Genomic DNA, 21,505 nt, shown 5'->3' on the forward strand with positions numbered 1-21,505 from the left:
TGGGAGAAGGGGGAGATTGTCCAAGTGAGGTGTGAGCTGCATTGTTTGCTGCGTCTCGGATGTTGCTGTTACATATGCAGGAGAGAGTTCAAATGTTAAATCTCAGGAGAGCCTACTGTGCTCTCGAGGGGTAGCCCAGACTTTTTGGCACCCACCTTACAGTTACAGTTACAGTTAGTGTTACTACAGTAAATCCATGGTGAATATTGTTAATCTGTGGACACTGGATAGTTCATTCATGGCACAATGTTTCTCCTGGTTTCCACGTCAGCGCTGTTTGATCCGTTAATAACGGAGAAATGTGAATGCTTTTACTAGGTCTTGCAGCGATGTTATTACTTCAGTGGCGAATTCAAATGCTTTCTTAACTGGATCTCTTAGCGCTGTGTAGTAATAGTGTCACTTGATCAAGATCGGTTCGTGCTGCATTGGTCCAAACCATAGACTGTAAAAAAAGATGGACGACGCCCCTTCGCTCTCTTCCATTGATGAGAACTGAAGCCGCCAGTGTCCCGATATGGCGCTGACATATTGGAACTTGAGTCTGCGCAGTAGCGATCTCGGGACCAGACCTGCGCAGTAGTGACCAGGAAGTAAAGCCGCGAAATCAACGCTCCGCCCTCACTCTCGCAGAATGCACTCAGGGAGAGTGCATTCTGCACACTTTTTAAAAAATGTATTGCAGTACGACAAGACGCTTTTTTAAAATAAAGTAAATACAATCTCCTCAGTCCTCCGAAGATCCCGAAAAAAATGTCCGTTGGTGCTTCAGTGACTGCTTCGCTCAGAGAACCTGTCAATCACAGCTGTCAATCATGACGTTACACCACCGCATCACGTAACTAACTAAAAACCAACTTATTTTTGAAACAGACACTTGAACTTACATCAGCGTGATAAAAAGACAGCAAATGAAAGAAACCACCTTTGGAAAAAAGATATTTGAAGTGTAATTTAATTGTTTAGTTGGTCTCGCGTCCCGTTGAATAACACAGGGAGGCGGGGCTTATGATCTATACTAGGACCAGTCACCGGGGGGCGATCAAAACGTTTTGGCTTCACTTTTCAGGGCTTGTGCGGCACGCTTGGTCCAAACTGATAAATGGTCCGTGAAGCACAAAATAATGAGTAGCGCAGTTTTGTTCCGCTTTCATTACGTTTGCCATTTGATGTTGGGCAATGTTGTGGTCGCGCCAGCGTCTCTTACTTTATGAGCGCGTTTGCCACGCGCCTACATTTGAAATAACAAACTTTTGGTCGGCAGGAAAAATGGTCCAACGAACCGTTCGGTTTGTAATTCGTACCAAACTGAAAGCCTCGTACCGTACGGTTCAATACGAATACGTGTATCGTTACACCCCTAAATAGGACACCCCAGGGCAACAAAACATACCTGTCAGTCACATGTTCCAATACTTTTGGTCACATGAGCAATGGGTGGGTTTAAACAAAATGGGGTATCTTCTAAGTTGTGTATCAGATCCATATGTAAATACCTGGAAATAAAAGCCAAATGTTTTTATTCTACAGAAAAAATAAAGGAATTGCCCTCACTGTTCCAATACTTTTGGAGGGGAGTGTATATATGTGTGTGTCTGTGTGTGTGTTCTGAATGTGGTCTATATTATTGACTAGTGAATCCTTTTTGTTTGTTTGTGTGTAAGGGGTCATGCGTATGTGTGCCACCAGCATGGAGAGGAGCTCAAGGGTCACAACGTCCCTCCTTCCCCATGGAGAGAGCGACCTGTGGGCGAGTCTTTGGTTTTGTTTGACAGGATGAGGAAGGGCATGTTTGCAGAAGGGGAAGCCACTCTCAGAATGAAGATGGTCATGGAAGATGGGAAAATGGACCCTGTGGCGTACCGCATCAAATACACGCCACATCACAGGACAGGAGACACATGGTAAGCCACTTTGTTTCGCTCACGTGGTGTGGTGTGGTTTTGTTTCTCTAACTTTATGACGCTCTGTTCTTGTGTACAGGTGCATATACCCCACGTATGATTACACACACTGTCTGTGTGACTCCGTTGAACACATCACACACTCACTGTGCACCAAAGAGTTTCAGGCCAGGTATGTCACTCAACATTTTATCAGAGTATCAGGTAGGGCTGGATGGAAACATATGGGTAGCAATATTCAATTTGAAATGTAATATGCAAAATGGCAATGCAATATTTAAAATGGCAATGCATTTCTGTATTTCAATTTAAAATTTCCATTACATTTGTGCAAGGTTTGGTGCAAAATGAAAATTCAATTATATAATTTACATTTGCCATTTCATACACTAGTTTTAATATGCAAATTGAATCCATATTTTAATGCTTTATAACTTGCAAAATTAAAATGAAAATGTATTACAGAAATAATTAGATATGTTTAACATGTTCAAGCAAAAAATGTAGCAAAATGATCATTTAAATGTTTTTTTATTTTTTTATTGCATTTATACTCACAGTTAAGACCCTTGCGATTGCATTTCCATTAAGTGTCCCACAATGAATGTAGCAAAATTCAATGTGCAATTTGAAAATGCATTCTGAGCCGATCACGTGCCCGTCCCGCCCTGTCAATCATTCAATAACATTCTCTTCACCGGCCTCGTTCTGCTCCCACAGCTCTCAACCCCGCCCTGCTTCACCACACATAAAAATATTTAAATTGCACATAAGACCATTTTTATATTTATTGATAGACTTGTTTCTACTCCAATTCATTATTGAAATATAAACATTTAAACAGTCGCTGTCATGACAGATAACTTTTGTTTTATTCAAACATTCATTAAGACATCACTAACAGATTAAATAAAAATATAATATGTAATAGTGCATATATTTATAAATAAATATATTTGTACAAAAATTATCTTCTCAACAGTTGTTTTTTTCTAGTTGACTAACAAATTTATGGACAATAAATAGCTCTCCTGAGGTAAGTGTAGCATTGCGTGACATTATATATGTTTTACTGAAGTCTTTTCACAGTTGAAACACTTATTGAGCAATTACATGAGACCTGGTGCATTTCAGTAAGTTGTACTGTTTCTTTCAACATGCCTTCTGAAGTTCATTCATGTTTATTTTGTGCTGTAACTTGTAGTAAAAAGATGAGATTGGTTCACGCCTGGACCGTGCTGCCGTCTTACTGAATTTTTTAATTTTGGGGTGAACTTAAACTTTAATACTTACGCTTTATCCAACACACCTGCCTGGAAGTTCCTAGTTTTCCTGAGGACATAGATTGGTTGGTGACATGGACTGGAAAACTATCAAACAAAATAGGCTATTTCTCTACATTCAGGTGTGTTCAATTAGGCCTGGAGCTAAACACTGCTGGAAAGTGGTCCTCCAGGAGCAGGATTGGTCAACCCTGCTCTAGCGGTTGAGGCGTAAAGCCCGAAGTATACTTCAGCCATCCGTGTTCCGCAACGGTTCAATCACGGTTCACGTAACATAATTTTCGTCATCATGTGACTTGAGTGCTTGAAAACAAAGTCCACTAGATTGTGTGCACGAGTCGAACGCATCTATAGCCCCAGAGCATAATGTTTCCACCTCCGTGCTTGACTGTAGGGATGGTATTCTTGGGGTTATAGTCAGCATTTCTATCCTCCAAACACAGGGAGTTGAGTTGATGCTAAAGAGCTCAATTTTGGTCTCATCTGACCACAGCACTTTCTCCCAGCTCTTCTCTGAATCATTAGATGTTCATTGGCAAACCTCAGACGGGCTTCTACATGTGCCTTCTTGAGAAGGGGGACCTCACGAGTGCTGCAGGATTTCAATCCATTACGGCGTAGTGTGTTACCAACGGTTTGCTTAGTGACTATGGTCCCAACTGCCTTGAGATCATTGACAAGCTCCTCCCGTGTAGATCTGGGCTGATCCCTCACCTTTCTCATGATCATCCTTACCCCATGAGGCGAGATCTTGCATGGATCTCCAGACTGAGGGAGATTGATCACACCAACAAAAGTCTCCTTCTCACCAAGCTTCTTGCTGATGGTCCTGTAGCCAATTCCAGCCTTGTGCAGGTCTCCAATCTTGTTCCTGATGTCCTTTGACAGCTCTTTGGTCTTGCCCATGGTGGTGTAGACGATGGAATGGAAGATACAGATTCTGTGGACAGGTGTCTTTTATACACATAATGAGCTGACATTACGAGTACTTTCTTAAAGTGACTGGACTAATCTGTGTTTCACATGGGCACATAACCAATCTGTGGGAGGCAGAATTCCTGCTGGTTGGTAGGGGATCAAATACTTATTTCACTCGATCAAATGCTAATCAATTTATAACCTTTATATAATGTGTTTTTTTCTGGATTTTTGGTTGATATTCTGGCTCTATCTGTTAAAATTAACCTACCATCAAAATAATAGACCCTTCATTTCTTTGTAAGTGAGCAAACTTACAAAATCATCAGGGGATCAAATAATTATTTTCTCCACTGTACAGAGTAGCCAGTTTAGTACAACTGGAATACTGTATTAACCAATCCGCATTCATGGCTCCAACTATCCTTAGAAACTTTTTTTTAAGAAGTTGAAATCTCAGAATAATAACACAGCTCTTTCTTTGTGTGCATAGATCTTAGGTTACAGTATGTATGTATGTATTACATGATGGTTTTTGTCTCTTTCAGACGATCATCATATTACTGGTTGTGTAATGCTCTGGATGTGTACTGCCCGGTGCAGTGGGAATATGGCAGACTCAACCTTACTTATACTGTTGTTTCCAAGAGAAAGATCATCAAACTGGTGGAAACAGGAGTTGTTAGGTAACAACGCACATCAATTATTTTTTGTCATTCATTTGTGAATTTTTGGATTATGTTTGTGTCCTGTGTTGTATGTTTCAGAGATTGGGATGATCCACGACTCTTCACCCTCACAGCTCTCAGGAGACGTGGGTTCCCTCCACTAGCTATCAACAATTTCTGTGCCCGGGTGAGAGAAAAATGGAGCAACATTGTATGATATCATAAGTAGTTCAAAGCAAGATACTTGAAAGATTGAATGGTAGCAGGAGCTAATGATCACTACTAGAGAGGTCATACGTATTCAGGCCACGGAAGTGAGACTGGAATTCCTGACGACTCGTTTAGTCTGTTCGGAGTCGATTCTTTCTATTGGGAGACAATAACTTTATTTATCATGCACTTTCGACTTTACAACTTTGCAGTGTGTTTACGTTCACAGGCAGCTATACTACACACTGCATGAAAGGTAATATTTGAAAAAGCAAAATAGGGGCACTTTAATGTAATTTTATTTTGATTTTGGCTTCCAAGGATTGTGAAGGGAAGATAGTTGAAGTAAAACTATTTAAAACTAGCCGCATTCCATGTAGCGCACCTTCCTTTCACAGTGGTGTGCATTCGTTCCTCCCTAAAAGCCGAAACTTAATGTCAGAATCAGCAAAATTGTGGATTTTTGTACAATGCAGTCTAATGTTGGCAAATTGGGGGATGTGTTTGATAATAAAAAGTTATTAAAAGTACAATAATCCGTGCAAGAGACTCTTTCCCAACCGCAACTTTGACAAGCAAATTATACATTGGGCTTCGATCAAATACACACAAAAATATGTCAAAATGGCCAGCTTGGGGAGTATTCACTTAAACAGTTGTTTATGTCTTAAGTGGATTTCTTACTTTTTTTTTTGTAGGCTATATCTACTTACCTGAACAGTAATGTTAATAGACCTTCCTGAAAAAAATGTTTTATATATATTTTTTGTTCAAACATTGCTTTTTATTTTGGTATAGATATTTATTTTACATTTCAGAATATAAAGCACTGTAAATTCTTAATTTGTTTTGTTTTTTAATTTAAAAAATATAAAACAAAAAGAACCGATAAGAACAGTTAAAGTACCATATCAATAAGCAGAATTGGTAAGAGAAGTAATACCGTTAAAACCTTAACGATAACCATCCCTACCTATGCATGTGTCATGCGTTTGTGTAGATTTTCATTCTGTTTCTTTTCATGAGAAGTGGTGCGCTTTTGCTCCTCCTTAAAAGCCCAAACTTAATGTGAAAATCAGTAAAATCATTTAACGTGACTTTCGTAAAATGCAGTCTACTTGTGGGACGTGCTTAATATTGAAATTATTAAAAGTGCGAAAGAGATCTCACACTGTTTCCAGTGCCGATTACTCTGCAAATTAAGGTCTGTCAACCTCAATCACCACAAATTCAAACACAAACACAACATTTAATGCTATTTGCAAGACATTTACAGGAATAGTTAATCAAAAAATTTAAATGGTCATTTTTAGGAGAAAATTGTCATTTTCTCATATATTTAAATTACTTCATTTTTTCCATAATGCACAAAAAGAGAAAATTAGAATACTATTTTCAATTTATCTTTTCAATGCAATTAAAATAAATGGATGTTTAAGTTTTAAAGCTTTGTGTCTGGATACAAAAGCACCTTAAAAGTATTATAAAGGTAGCTGACTTATTTTCCGTTACATTCTGAAGTCACATAGCTTTGTTTGAGGAACAGATTGAAATTTAAGTTATTTTCAAATAAAGGTTTAATTGAGCTTTAAGATAAGGATAGGTTTGTTAGAAACTTGATATCTTAGAGTATTGCTGATATACTGTATATCACATCACAAAATTTAATGATAGTAGACAACACATTCACATGGTAAATAAAACAACACTCCACAAGACATGCTGTTTTGGAGATGCTCTGATCCAGTCATCTAGCCACCACTATTTGGTCCTTGTCAAAGTGATTCAGATTAGGCCTGCACAATTAATCGCAATGAAACCGCAAGCGATTTGGCAAAGACTGATTATTTTATGTGCAGCTTGTCAGTGCAACACAGCTGATCGGAAGTAAATGCTGCTCCATCTGAACGCCGGAGGGCGTCTCATGCAGACGCCAAATATGCCCCGCCGCAGAAGTAGATAACACACATCATTTCAGGAAATCCCTATCAGGCATCATACTATTACTGTAGATTGAACAGAAGATTTAAACGCTTTGATTAAACATGACTATGTACAGGTACATGACTACCTTATTCTATGTAAGAAGCCACATCATCTCACAGAAGGATGCTCAACTGTCGTTATAAAGTGAGTTTGGAGTAAAAGCATGTTATTAAATGTTGTCTTTTGTTGGACAATAGGTTCATAAATGCTTCTCATGTTTGGAAATGTTTGACGTGTGTTGCTTATTCAAATGCACATTATAAGTGACTCAAACTCACAGGGCTCTCAGATGGAGTAGCGTTTACAGAGCTGTACATCAATGACAAGCTGCGCATAAAAAATAATCGCAGCCTTTGCGATTTCATAATCACGATAAGCCAAATTGTTTTAAGTGTCTAACACATGAAATATAACACTTGCTGCCTAATATATATTCCACCCCTTGGTGCCATTGTAATGATATAATCAGTGTTAAATATTCACTTCACGTGTCAGTGGTTTTAATGGTGTAGCTGATTAGTGTATTGCCAATCCTAGTTTCTGTAAATAAAAAAATATCTGGGAAAAAAAGCATTTTTCAAAAAACAACTTTAATCATTACAGCAGAAATATGGAAGGCCTTTGAATATTGCCTTGGACCGTGGGGAACCTTAGAGTTAAAAAGGTTGAGAACCACTGATCTAATAGCTGAATTTACCAAAGTTTACAAGGTCCGTGGAATTAAATCTTTATTGGGTATTCAAATTTTGCTTGTTTGCCAAATATTGATGGAATATGACAATTGTTATAGTCAAGTCAAGTCACCTTTATTTATATAGCGCTTTTTACAATACAGATTGTATCAAAGCAGCTTCACAGTAATAAACCCCCGCTCAATCGGCCCAAAGGAGGCATCCGATTGGCGGGTGAAGGTCTTTGCGCATTACTATCCTTCCTCGTGGTAAAGGAATTTGATTTGTATGTATTTTCTCATTATTTCATCTGATTCCATAAATGAAAATCTTTTAATGATATCTGTGCATCATTAAATGTGAGCGAATGTTTGACTATTCTTTTTAACTCTTTACTGAAAATAATGTCAGAGTTGATTAGAATAAAATCAAATGTTTACAATTTATTATGTCAGGTAAATGTATCAATGCCAGTTACATAATCAGTTCAAAGATAATCAATACAAAACATCAAATGCATAGAAAGAACTCTAGCTGCTGCGTTTTGGAGAAATACAAATAGCGTTGTTATAGAATGTTATAGATGTTGTTTGCTTCATTGTGGAATTCCAAATAAGTCTTGCATCTAACATCAAACTGATTGCATCTAACATGAAAACTAATTGGCCGATTCTGATCGTTAAAAAAAAAATCCAGATGTTTGCCCTTTTATCCATTGCTGATATATTGGTTAACCACCATTAGAAACTGTACCCTGCTGTTGACATCTGTTTTTTGTTTTTTTTTAGGTGGGTGTGACTGTTGCCCAGACCACCATGGAGCCACACCTGTTGGAGTCGTGTGTAAGGGAGATCCTTAATGACATCGCCCCTCGTGCCATGGCCATACTCGAGCCCCTGAAAGTCACCATAACTAACCTACCAACCAATGCACAGGTACAAAAATGCATAAGTGCATGAATGTTTGTTACATAAGGCATAATATACAACTAGCCAGTCATTATAAAAAATAAAAAAAATCAGTTAAGCGCAGGGCTGGATCTACCATACGGGCAATCTGGGCATGTGCCCAGAGGCCCTTGCGCAGAGAGGGGCCCTCCGTGATCTGGGTATTTTTTTGTGCACTACGTAAAATATTACTTGAGAACCAAGCAAGTTGGACTCATGAAACCATTCGTTTACTATATCGCAATCGCATATCGCAATCACAATATTGACCTCAATAATCGCAATATGACATTTTCCCCAAATCGTGCAGCCCTACTTTAAAAAACAAAACAAAAAAACAATTGTATCATTGTCTTGTGAACTAATCATTCAGCTTTTGACCAATAGTGATTGGCATGTCAAATTCCACACTTGGTGGGCCTTAGTATTGTGCGTGCGTGCGTTCCTTTGGAGGGTGTGGTTGTCAGGTAGGGGAGGGGGGCCCATGAGCTTCAGTGCCAAGGGGCCCCTGGGGGTACTAATCCACCTCTGGTTAAGCGCTCTTAAGATGTTTATTTTGTAATAATGACAAGCTGACACAAGCTTTTCTCGCTTATTACAGCCAGACGGTCATTATTGCACAATTAAAATGAACCCCCCCAGAAGGCCCAAAGTTCACCCACCACAGTTTTACCAAAAATCCTGTGGGAAATACTGGTATTGCTATGCCAATGCAACTTATAGCTCGATTTAGGATTCATCACTGTGGAGGTATAGTTCAATTGTATTAATAGATTTAATTTTGGAGTTACTTCATCTGTTAACTCTCACTCATTCCTACTCACTCTTTACATGGCATTAGTGGTTTTAAGGAATAGGAGTTGGTATACGTATTCAAGGGCGTGCAAAGATGGGTGGTGTTTATGATCATAGCGGGCCAGTCTAAGCCAAAATGCCAGGGCTGATTATTTTTATTTAATTTTTTTGTCCCAGTCCAGCCCTGGGTAAAGTCACTGCAGCTGCCGTTAGAAGCTCCGGTTCCTATAGAAACAGTCAGACGCACGCTTCCACTGCGCATGCGCATTAGCTTGATCCAGCCTGAAAATTTTCGTTTTCTGTCATGATTTGAGCGTTTAGAAACAAAATTTGAGACAGTTGTTGTCAGATTTTATTGGTGATTTCAAGTTTGGAGAATTTGATGTTTACCCTTTCAAAGAGATAGGAGCTGTACTTGCACGGCCGAGAGGTGTTTCAAAGATGGCCGCCGAGTGAAATGACTTGTCTCAAAGGGACGTTTTTTCACATTTCCAAGCAACCCACATACCTGGACTGATTAAACACGTACCTGAACTCCATTTTGAAGACTATTAAAGCCCTGAGCACGCCAAGCTCAGTGCGAAGTCTTGTTTTGCCACGGATGACATTTCTGAGCGTTTTTCCCTTGTACTTTATCTTGTCTGGTTTTGACCCTTGCTGTTTTTGGACTTGTTACGACCCTTGCTGCCTGCCTTTTGACTCTGCCTTGTTTTGGATTACTCTGTGATTGTTCGCTGCCAGCCCTGACTACCTGCCTGTTATGACGTTCGCTGCTTTATCTACGTTGCCGTTAATCCTGGTGCTACGACCCACGCCTGTTTGTTTGTTGACACTCCAGTTATATAATAAACTGCACATGGATCTCAACCCGAGTTCATCTTCACAGTCTGCGTCTCCGTCACAGATGGACAATATCCTGATTATTATTACTTGCCAAATAAACCAAACAATAAATAACAGATGGAAATGAAATAATTTGTTGAACTCTCTAGTTTAGCTAAAAGCTTGCATAACAAAACAGTCCATTACAAAATAGAAAATATCTCTTGCAAAAAACAAAACAAAAACACTGCAATGTTACAGTATTCATTTATGTTAAAAAAATCTAAATCAAAATTACTTATCAAGTTATGAACTAATTAGCTCACATATTTAGCATCAATGTGTCCTTTTTTCTGTCATCCAGCTCTGTGTCTCTTACAGTTTTATGCTCTCTACTAAAAAATAGTACTGAAGTCCTCTAAGGTCATTTTTGCTATAGTTGCTAGTTGTCTTCAGATGCAAAGACTTTAAGAAACATAAAGGTTATATATATATATACATACATATACATACATACATACATACATACATACATACACACACACACACACACACACACATATATATATATATATATATATGAATATATATCTCAAAATCAAGTATTCCAGACAGCCATGTGTTAATGGAGTTTAATGATATACATGTAGATGCAGTGTAGCAAGCGTACTCTCATAACGGCAGTGGATCACTCCTCTGTTTTTTCCCCTATTCAGAAGGAGCTTCGAGTCCCAGACTTCCCAGCCAATGAAGCCAAGGGCAGCCACGTGGTTTCCTTCTCAAAGACCATCTTTATTGAGCAGAGTGACTTTAGAGAGGTGTTTTTAAGATTATTTCATGAGGATCTGTTTTGAATTGGACCAGTATCCCATATAAGCAGAGGTGACAATTTTTGCTGTTTTGTGTGTTTGCTGTAGGTAATGGAGAAGGGCTATAAGCGTCTGACTCCAGATCAGCCAGTAGGCTTGAGACATGCAGGATACGTCATCTCTGTACAGCGCGTCATCAAGGTGAAACACCACTCACTTAGCTCACATGATCTACTTAGTTTGCTTAAAAAAATTTTTTTAAGTTTGCGTATGTTTTTGTTGAGAATCTTTTAGTTGCTAAAAACATAAGCTGATTGATCAAAAGGCATGTAGAAGTTTGTGTACAAGGCTTCTCAGCAAAGTTTTGATCATGTTGATAATTTAGAGGCCTTAGAAATTTGCATATCAAATATAATACAGTAGGCTTTGTAGAGTTAAATGTCTTTTCTCTTGTCAGGATAACTGTGGTAAAGTGTGCGAGCTAGAGGTCACGTGTGTCAGCTCAGACTCTGTGGAGAAACCCAAAGCATTCATTCATTGGGTGAGCGAGCCACTGCGGTGTGAAGTGCGCCTGTATGAAAGCCTGTAAGTTTCCTTGTGTGCTGACAAACCAGAGGTTTTTATTTCATTTTAATATTTTATGTCTCGCGTCTTTTTGACAAGACTTTGACAAGTGTACGTTTTACCCTCACTCTCATGTTTTTGTCTGTAGTTTTCTCCATAAACACCCAGAGGACCCAGCTGAAGTTCCTGCTGGATTCCTGAGTGACATTAACCCTGTAAGGCAATACATTATATAGGATAAACTAGAATTTTTAAATGAAGTTTGTTTACAACAAACTAAAATGAGCTATGCACCCAAGTGCAAACTCTAAGGGGCGGATTCCCGGACAGAGTTTAAATTAAACCAGGAGTAGGCCTTAATCTAGAAAAGTCAATCGTGTCTTAAAAAAAAAAGGCTTTCTGAAACAGATTAAGTACAGATTACTAACACCTGGACTGTAGAGTATGAACTAAAATAAACAAGATTAATTTAAAACCAACTGTGCTGATCTGAATTAGCATGACAGAGGTTGCCTATAAAACATTGAAGAAAAGCTTAAAATTGCATGGAACTGAGAAGCAAATCCAAGGAAAACAATGGCAGCAGAAAAATAATGCAATCAAACAAACTTTACTGAACAAGAGATCTCTTTTGAAGCAAACAGCAAAGAAAACCTGCACACATCAGCTGTGGAATCTACTAAGCCCTTAGGGACATGGTGAAATCAGCGTATTAAACTGCAGACTAGACCAAGTCTAGGAATATTTAAAACAACGACAGAGAAAGTAGGTTTCTGTTGATCTGGTTTAAAAGGTTACTTTAGTCCAGGACTAGGCTTAATCTCTGTCCGGGAAACCGCCCCTAAATGATTACCTAACCACCACTAATGATTTTGTGCAATATGCAACTGCAGAAAATAAATGCAATAATATAGACATTTTGGTTACAATTATTAAGTAACTTTTTGGAAAACGATTGGTTGCTTATAATTATGCATAATTTACAGTTATTACAATAGTAAGTACATGTAATGTAACAAGGATGCTAAAGTGTTACTGACATTTCTCATTTTTAAAATATTAATACTTTTTTTTTTTTTGGTCATTCCTAGAATTCCTTAACAGTGATTGAAAGTGCCTTAGTGGATCGTTCCGTGGGCAAGGCCAAAGTGTTTGATAAATTTCAGTTTGAAAGAGTGGGTTATTTTTCTGTGGACACTGATAGCACATCTGAAAAGGTATTTCCAGAAACATTAAATTGTCAAAAAGATTAACATACAGTAGCGGAAAACACTTGTCTCATCTGTCACCTCTTCCTCCCCAGCTGGTGTTCAACAGAACCGTTACACTCAAGGAGGACCCAGGGAAGATATGATTGGGCTACAAGAAAGAAGTTGTTCTTTGACATCAACCATGCATCACAAAGCAGTTTTCAATATAAAACCAATTCAAATAATCTGGGGAATTCAGTATATCCTAATATTCTATCCATACTATGAAAAGGGTTTTTTACTCTCAGGTGCCAAGATATTTTGTACAACCTATTCATTCTGCTGTGGTTTGTCATCTATGAATTAAACAATTTCATGAAAGATTTTGACTCGTGAATACATGTAAATGTGTTTGATGCAAATGCAAATGGAATTAATCGCACAAATCCCGTAAAACTCGTAGTTGTCAATTAATAGAAAAATGAGTTTTTGGGATAGTTTCTAACAGTAAATGCATTTCCATTTGAAATAACCTTTCTTGGAAAATCAAGCTTTCCAGTGGACAACCAACAAATCCATTTAATTTTGCATGGGTGAAATGTAACAATATCCTTAAACAGAATAACAGATTAGGGTTAGTGCATATCTAATTCATAAAATGTTAAAGGTTCCCAAGATGGTTTCCTACCTTAAGTGAATTTTCATTATATTCTTTTGTTGTGATGACATTTATGGCAGCAATGCAATATAAAATATTTTAATCACAGATATATTGGTATTAATCGTGATCTTACAGGTTTATTATTGAGTACTTTACAAAGGCAAGTAGTAGTGCCTTCCAGGGAAAATAACATTGTCTATAAAGCACAACTATGCTAATATACCATTCATGGGACTGAAAACCCATGAATTTACAAATAATTGACAAGGTATATTTTGTCCAAAAAAAAAAAAAAATTCATTTAGAAATGGCAAAACGATGCATAATATTTTTTGTCCATGTGCATAAAGAGTAAGATTTGACCATTTGTCATGTTTTGTAAATAATGAAACCACATTAAGCTGGCCACCACAGACAGCTTGTTGCGGTACTGAATCTGAATAAAACTTAGGTGGTGTATACACAACAGTAAAGATCATTGCAAAAAAAAAAAAAAAGAAGTTGCATTGGTCTGGAAAAAGAAGGTATCAGGAACAAATTTTCTCTTCATATAAGGTTGTTAACCTAAAAGGTAATCGTAACATTAGGTGTCTGGACACCTTTAAAAATATGGCAGTCATTATAATAAGTGAACATGAAACAGCTTTAGCAGCCCAATTTACTTCCATAATGTGACACTGCAGAGTTAAACATTCAATGAGAAAAAAAAAAGTAGGGTGGAACTTGATTTTATCCATAGTGAATTACCTGCATGGTGAAAAGTGTTTCATACCCACACATCAGAACAAAGTCAATAAGTCGTTACATTGTAATTAAATATACAAAAACAAACATTTCCTCTTCTAGAACAACATAATTGTGCACAAGAAGACCAGGAATATAAAGTAGATGATTTCATGATGTTCCATGTAAAGCCCAGCTTCTTAAGGCTTATTAATGTAATATACTCTAGACAGTAGTTGGATCTACACACAGACCAAAAGCTGGTGGTGGTGTGTTGGGGACTGTCTTCTCAAGGGTGTTATTTTCCTGCAAACAGAATGTGAGAGTTTGGGGAGTGTTGTTGGATTTACTGTTGCAGTATGGGTGCTCTCTTCTTGAGCTCTTTCGGGGTCTGCCAACAGCTCTACGTCCAGCCAGAGCCCCTTTCCTCCGTGGACCTGCAGCTGGTTGTACACTGATCTGATTGATTGTCTGAGTGGCCTTACCAAAACAAAAAAGTGATGACTGCAGAGCACTGTCAGTCTTTATTTGAAAGAAATTGGACACAAACGCTCTTATAGGTGGTGTAAAACTTGCATCCTCGTTTAGCTTCTTTTTTAGCATCCCAAAAATCTCCTCGAGCTGTCCATCCAAAGACCCAACGACCTCTTCAGCTCCGCCTTAACAGATAGATACAATGATAATGACTGTGTTGTCTGTTAACAGGATTAGTCTTATTAAAGAGATAGTTCACCCCCCCCAATTTTTTTTATTTTATGTCGTCCCAAACCTGTATGAGTTTCGTTCTTCTGTTGAACAGAAAAGAAAATATTTTGAAGAACGTTAGTAACCAGACAGTTGACAGTAACCATTGACTTCCATAGTATTTTTTTCCTACTATGGAAGTCAATGGCTGCCATAACCGTCAACTGTCTGGTTACTAACATTCTTCAAGTTCAAAATATCGTCTTTTGTGTTCAACAGAAAAAAAGAAACTCATACTGGCTTGGAACAACCTGAGGGTGAGTAAATGATGACAGACTTTTTGGGTGAACTATCCCTTTAATGTAAAATGCTTTAAGAAAAAAAATACGTACTTGGGCCTGGCTCATTGTCTTCTGTAAAATCTTCTCCTTCTAAATAGAAGACATACAAATAAACAAAACGTCTGCTTCCATATTAAATCTTAATCTCAGAAAACATCGAGACACAGCTCACATAAAGAGTCAAAACAAATAAGCAAATTTTGACCTCCACATTCTCATTCACATTTCTAATTCATTATTTCATGTTTCTTTGCCAGTGAATCAAACTGGCCTGTTAGTCTTGTCAGTCGATCTAGTCTATTAGTCCATTTTCCTGTCTTGCTCACGAAATTGTCCTCTGCTCAGTTAGATCTGTGGTTGCCTGTCTCCAGAGCACAGTGGTCTTGGCGGCCCATCCTGATGCTGACCTTTACATCCCTGGCTCTGGAGATTGGACTGGTTCAGCTCACCCTTCTGGCCTGTGTCTGACCTGTGCTTGCCCTTGACTCTGTTTTAGGTTTGTCCGGTTATTCCCGTTTAATCTCCATTTCTGACCTGCTCACCTGTCTGACTTCCCCTCTTGCTTACAATTTGGATTTGATAACTGATCAGATGGACTCCTGGTTGGACTCTCGCTTGGCTGACCAGTGTTTGTCAGGCTATTTTGAATTGGCCTGGAGTAAGGAGGCAGTTTTTTTTTGTTTGAACTTTCTCAGCAAAGTTGACTACACATATGTCTGCTCTTGGGTCCTTCCTTCCAGAAATCCTGACAAAAATGAACTTTTTGCTACACTTGCCATTGGCGGGTGAGAAAATGTACTGATCATAAACATGAAATTTCTTGCTATAGCAATGGTGTTATTTAGCATTACATGATGGGAAGATTGACAGATGAATTCTTGCATTGCTGACCTGTTTCATATCTACACATGTGAACTGAGTCAAATAAAGTGACAAAAGATGAGTTGCTTCACCTGTGGTGATGACTGGTAGAGTAGTAACAGACACCCCATCTTCAATGCACGTAGTGTGTCCATCTGTTTTAGAGAAAGGGCCAAATGTTGTTAAATCATTTCTATAATATCTCTTTGTAGACAACTATTATTGTCTTGTTTTATTTCAACAGGGACATACTCACCTGTCACTGTTGTCGTCTCCCATGACTGCTCCAATTCTAATGGTTTAAAAAGCTCTTCTGAAATGTCCTTCTCTGAATAGACACCCATATTTCACAAGAAAAATGCTGGGATTAAACAACGCTAATAACAAATCTTCTGCAATTGCATGTAATTTAATATCATTTGATTTGATTAAAAGGACTTAAATGTTGAATACATTTGTAGCACTTTTCAAATTAAAGTATCTATCCTATTTATACACATATTGTAATAAATTGCCATGCTATATTGTGAATGTAGTCACTACTCAAGTAGGGCTGTCGCGATAACCGCAATATTGCAGTACCGCGCTACTGACAAGCCAACCGCAGAGGAATTCAAGTAACCGCAGCAACCGCGATATTTGTGTGTTTTCTTTTTTTATAAGGCTATACCCTTCTTGTTTTGAACTTCGTGCATGTGTATTGAATGTTAAATAAGTTAATAATGATAAGACGCGGCGATCATGGTTTTATCATGGTGATTTGTACAGAGGCTTCATGGATTGGCACTTAAGCCTAAAGCCCAATTTATACTTCTGCGTCGAACTTACGCCGTAGCTACATCGTAGGCTGTGTGTAGCGCGCGTACCCTTCGGCGTACCCTGACGTGCACCTCTCCAAAAATGTAACAACGCGTCAACTCTACGCGGACGCAAACGCTGTTGATTGGTCTGCTAGGACCGCTCCCTCGGGTTTCACATGCTCCCTCTGCGCGCGTGAACGCGGACAACGACGCAGAAGTATAAATGAAAACCAACGCGTTGCCTACAGCGTAGAGGCTCCGGCGTAGGTCCGACGCAGAAGTATAAATCAGCCTTAAACAGACAGTGAATGAGAGAGATCGACTAAGCGCGTGCGATTACCTGCGTCTGTCTTTGAGGTCAAGTCATATTCGTGAAAAGGTTGCCGTGTCCAAGGAAAGTTAAATGTTTGTCCTGTCATCCTTTTAACGTTTAAAATAAAGGGTATTTACCATGAATGGCATCAGCGACAGCGCTGGTCAGCATCCACAGCGCGAGGAACTCGCAGTCGCGGGAAACAAAACTCAGTGAGTCACGCATTGAATCAATGCCATTTGTCTCTATTAAGTGAAGCTTCAGCGTTACCCATGCGACGCATTGCTGGTCAGCTGAGCCTTGAAAAGTGGAGCTCAAAGTTAAAAATAATTAACCTTGTTTCATTACTATCTTTTAATGAATCAATCAGCGTTTTTGAACGTGTTGTTGAATGAATGGTTTAATGACTCACTCAAAGACAGTCCGTTGCCGTAACAACTGCGCGCTGAGTGACAGGCTTTCAATGCGCAGAGACGCTGTTTAGTTTCGGTTTATTGGTTACTGAAAATGTACTCGTTTTTGTGCATGCTGACCACATCGTGACACTTATTTATATAGCAACAAATAAATATAAATAAATCATATCCGCAAAAAAACGCATATCGCGCTATTGAGCCACTCAAAATTACCGCAAGGGAAAATCCTTCACCGCGACAGCCCTATACTAAAGGCTGTTGTTACCAAACACAAGTGTATATTCACAATATATCCTTATACCTTGTTGCTTGATTGTAACGTTACCTCCTTGTATCCAGTACTGTCTTTGTTTATTTCCTATTTATCACTTTTAAATAAAACCCTGCAACTGAGTTCAACATCAGTCCCAGCATTGCACCCTTGTAACAGCTGTTTCTATATGGTGTATTTTAGCACAGACGGATTTGCATCTGGGACTGCAACTATTTGTTTTATAATTTTGAACATTAATAAAATACAGTAGTCAACATTTGAAGTGTATCAAAAAAGTTCCTCAAAGTTGTCCTAAGACAAGAACAGGTATTGATCAAAATTCATGTATAACTTTGATGAAAGGTTTTGATTCACTTCAAATGTTGACTACTGTATATATATTACGCACACACATATCAAAACTGCCAGATTAATCTACAAAACTCTTCTGTCCACTCTAACATCATACACCTGTGTGACCCACTTCATTAACATGGCCACAATAAACTGACTATCTCCTCTACACTGCTTTAAACTGTTTTCTAGACACTGCAGGTTTGCCAGAATCATCTTACCTGCAGGTTCAGCATATGACTTTTGATAAAGCTTGTAGTATAATCTGTAGTGAAATATAATAAAAAGTAGGGCTCAGTATTCAGTAGTAACAACATGTATATTAACATAAAACAGAATTAATGCACTTCTGAAATGAACGTGTTTTCAATTTGTGGGGCATAAATGTCAAAGTGGTGATAAAAAAAAGTTTTATAACAACATTTTCAAAGAAAAAGTACCATTTAATACCATTAAAAAGGGAAATGGTATCACAGGGAGGATACCTGTAGGCTGTCATGACTGTGTCAAGGTGGATAAGTATCTGTTAGTTAAGTTTGTCAAATTTTAAAATCTTATAGAAACATCACAATATTTAGGATAAAAAAAAAAAAACATAAACATGAATGCAAATATTGTTCTGAACTAGAGATATTTTTATAATGAAAATTCTTTGTTGTTACTGACTCATAAACAGCTTCACTACATTATCATTACATAACACATTTTAAATATAGATGTTATTATAGTTTATCAAATACCCTTGAATGACAGACCTGTAGCAGAACTGAAGGTCCGGGCAAATGGATCGATCTGCAATAGCGTAAATGTAGTTATCACCTTCCTCTTCCTGCAGATTGTATTTAATGCTTTTGAGTGCAGATGAAGGAGAGTGGCCAGTTCTGTAGAGCTGATGTAGCTTTTCAATGGTGTCATTAGACACATCTCTCCACCTCATGACCTCAGCAGTGTTCAGTCTATGATTATGTTCGTTCCTCAAGTTCACATGAAGGAAATAGCCCTCTTCTATGTGCGGGTCTCCTGATCTGTGGAAGGATAGATTAGATAAGATAGCATTTTGTTTTAACACAGAGTTTCAAAATAGATTGTATGACCTATTGAAAATTCAATTTCTAATGACCAAATGTTTGGGTGTTAATATTTTTGTGGTTTTGTAGTGCATCACCTTAGTCTTATTTTTATCTCACCTGGACTTTCTTTCATGCATATGTCTCTTGAGAATTAGAAACATGGTAGCAGGGCAGTTGGTATTTTTGGATGTCTTGGATGATGAACTGTATGTTTTGTGTTGGCATCTCAGATCCACCTGGTACATACAAAATACAGTACTTAAGCAGTTTTGAGAGAATGGCCTTACATTTAATGTTTAAACTGAATATGGAATCAGGTGGGGGGGTTTTTTCTTTCTTCAAATCTTCTTTGCTTTTAATCCTGTAACCATTATTACATCATCGTTAATCATTTTAGAGAATGTTATTACTCTGATGAATTGCATTATAAGATAATAAGAACAGGAACATCTTAAGAAAGTATACAGACTCAATTTTGATATCAGGTTGCCTTTAAAGCTCTGTCACACACATAACAGGTTGTTCCTACTCTGTATTTGTTGTAGCGTCCAGAATCAGGGTATGTCCTGGATTTCCTCCATGTTAAAGTTGAGGTCTTTTGGAAGTCCTCCAGCCACTTTTGGACCTCCTCCTTTGTAGTCAGCTGCAATTTAAGACACGCTCGAAAGTTTTCAACATCCCCTGACATTTCCAGCAGTTCATGACGACACAGCAGATGACTGTACCCTGGTGGCAAGATTTTCTGCAATACAATGTGTCAGGTAATAAAACACACTGAATTAATTTCACAATAATATGTCCAGGTCAAGATTATATTGCTCTGTCACCTTCATGACAAATTCATGCCAATTAAACACATTTATTGCCTAAGATTTAATAACTGTAATTTACTTTTGAAGGGTTTTTTTGTGTGTGTGTGTGTGTGTGTGTGTGCGTGTCATTTTTATTGTTCTTAATGAAGATGATTGGATTATCATTACTATAATAACATGTTTTTGAAGAAATACTGCAGTACAACGAATTTGTGTTTGAATCAGCATAACTTATATGCAGTAACTGTTACAGCAAATACTTCCATCTCATATGTTTACAATTTATTATGTGTATGTTTTATGGAGGGTTTTTTTTTCTTCACATTAATGATAGTTTGATGGAAAATGCTCTTACAATCACGTAATGAAATCAATGCCAAATAATATTATTTCCAATTAAAAAAGTATTTGGTATAGTAACTGTAGCTTTATTAACTATTGTGTTTTGGCAGCAAGATTTATAGCATTATAAATTGCGTCACATTTTGACTATGGCAGCAGTGGTGATTGGTTCTTCGTGTGTTTTTAGACCTTTACACGTTTATTTTTCATAACATATTTCGGTTTGTAAAAAAAAATAAAAAATTGCACTGAAGAGCCACATGGTTTTACCAAAAGGTAATAACTACGGTTATTATACAATGGTATAACTGTTCTATAACTATGATAAAGATTCATAATAGTAAGCAAAACGTTCTTTCAATAAAACACTACTATAATAGGCTAAAGAGCTATATAATGTTAATGTAGTGTTAACGATAAAGGTAAATATATATAAATCGAGTCAGCTGTGCTAACGTTAGCCAGCTAAGTTAGCTCACATAAACTCAGGCTTTTCTCTTTAATGGTAAAACAGCTGCTGTATAACATGAATAACACCAAACCTCCACGTGATCTGTGTCCTCTGCTGCTTTATCTTCTCCAATACAATGTTGACACTTTAACAGTGTCATTTTGAGCAGTTGAGCACTATGGCACAGCCAAAGAGCTAAACTTCGTGATCGGGTTTATAGGTAACCGTCTTCCGGAAAACTCTCGCGAGAAATGGGCTTATCTCTCGCGTACGCGCGCTCTCTCTCTCTCTCTCTCTCTCTCGCTCTCTCTCTCAATTAAAAAAAAAAATTTACTGGCATGACATTTTGTATTGCCAAATCATTAAAACGACATAGAAAATGATTTAGTACATGTGAACATTTCGTAAAGCCCTAGAGAAAATAATAATAATAAAACTAAATAAAAATAGACAAGATTATATAAACACATGGCAAGATATAGCAAATAATAATAACAAATAATAATAAAATAAATAATAATAATAATAAATAAAACAGATTATAATACAGGAGTCATGAAACAACTACTGAACTTAGAATTTACTTTATCTTATTTTATTTTTCGGACTCACATGGCAAGATATAGCAAATAATAATAACAAATAATAATAAAATAA

At 37.6% G+C, this 21,505-nt stretch overlaps 2 protein-coding genes across 2 annotated transcripts in view; one reads left to right on the top strand and one right to left on the bottom strand.

The window, feature by feature from the left end:
- qars1 (glutaminyl-tRNA synthetase 1) overlaps positions 1-13,148 on the top strand; it is a 35,322-nt gene extending 22,174 nt beyond the window's left edge. The window contains exons 13-23 of the mRNA XM_084087250.1: positions 1,665-1,904; positions 1,984-2,076; positions 4,654-4,791; positions 4,873-4,960; positions 8,429-8,575; positions 10,921-11,022; positions 11,122-11,214; positions 11,471-11,598; positions 11,726-11,792; positions 12,669-12,794; positions 12,881-13,148. Of these exons, the coding sequence (XP_083943376.1) occupies positions 1,665-1,904; positions 1,984-2,076; positions 4,654-4,791; positions 4,873-4,960; positions 8,429-8,575; positions 10,921-11,022; positions 11,122-11,214; positions 11,471-11,598; positions 11,726-11,792; positions 12,669-12,794; positions 12,881-12,931 (1,273 nt within the window). The 3' untranslated portion in view covers positions 12,932-13,148. The remainder of the gene's footprint in view (positions 1-1,664; positions 1,905-1,983; positions 2,077-4,653; positions 4,792-4,872; positions 4,961-8,428; positions 8,576-10,920; positions 11,023-11,121; positions 11,215-11,470; positions 11,599-11,725; positions 11,793-12,668; positions 12,795-12,880) is intronic.
- A 171-nt stretch (positions 13,149-13,319) lies between these two features.
- On the bottom strand, positions 13,320-21,098 carry LOC311066208 (uncharacterized protein). The gene is made up of 9 exons (XM_084087251.1): positions 20,940-21,098; positions 19,773-19,985; positions 19,361-19,479; positions 18,929-19,198; positions 18,395-18,438; positions 16,294-16,365; positions 16,130-16,192; positions 15,228-15,266; positions 13,320-14,810 (listed from the first exon to the last, which is right to left on the bottom strand). The coding sequence occupies exons 1-9, from the start codon at positions 21,006-21,008 to the stop codon at positions 14,377-14,379; spliced, it is 1,323 nt and encodes a 440-aa protein (XP_083943377.1). The 5' UTR covers positions 21,009-21,098; the 3' UTR covers positions 13,320-14,376.
- Positions 21,099-21,505: the final 407 nt, after the last annotated feature.

The sequence above is a fragment of the Abramis brama genome (assembly GCF_963993115.1).
Source record: "Abramis brama genome assembly, chromosome: 16".
In the NCBI taxonomy this organism is placed as follows: Eukaryota; Metazoa; Chordata; class Actinopteri; order Cypriniformes; family Leuciscidae; genus Abramis; species Abramis brama.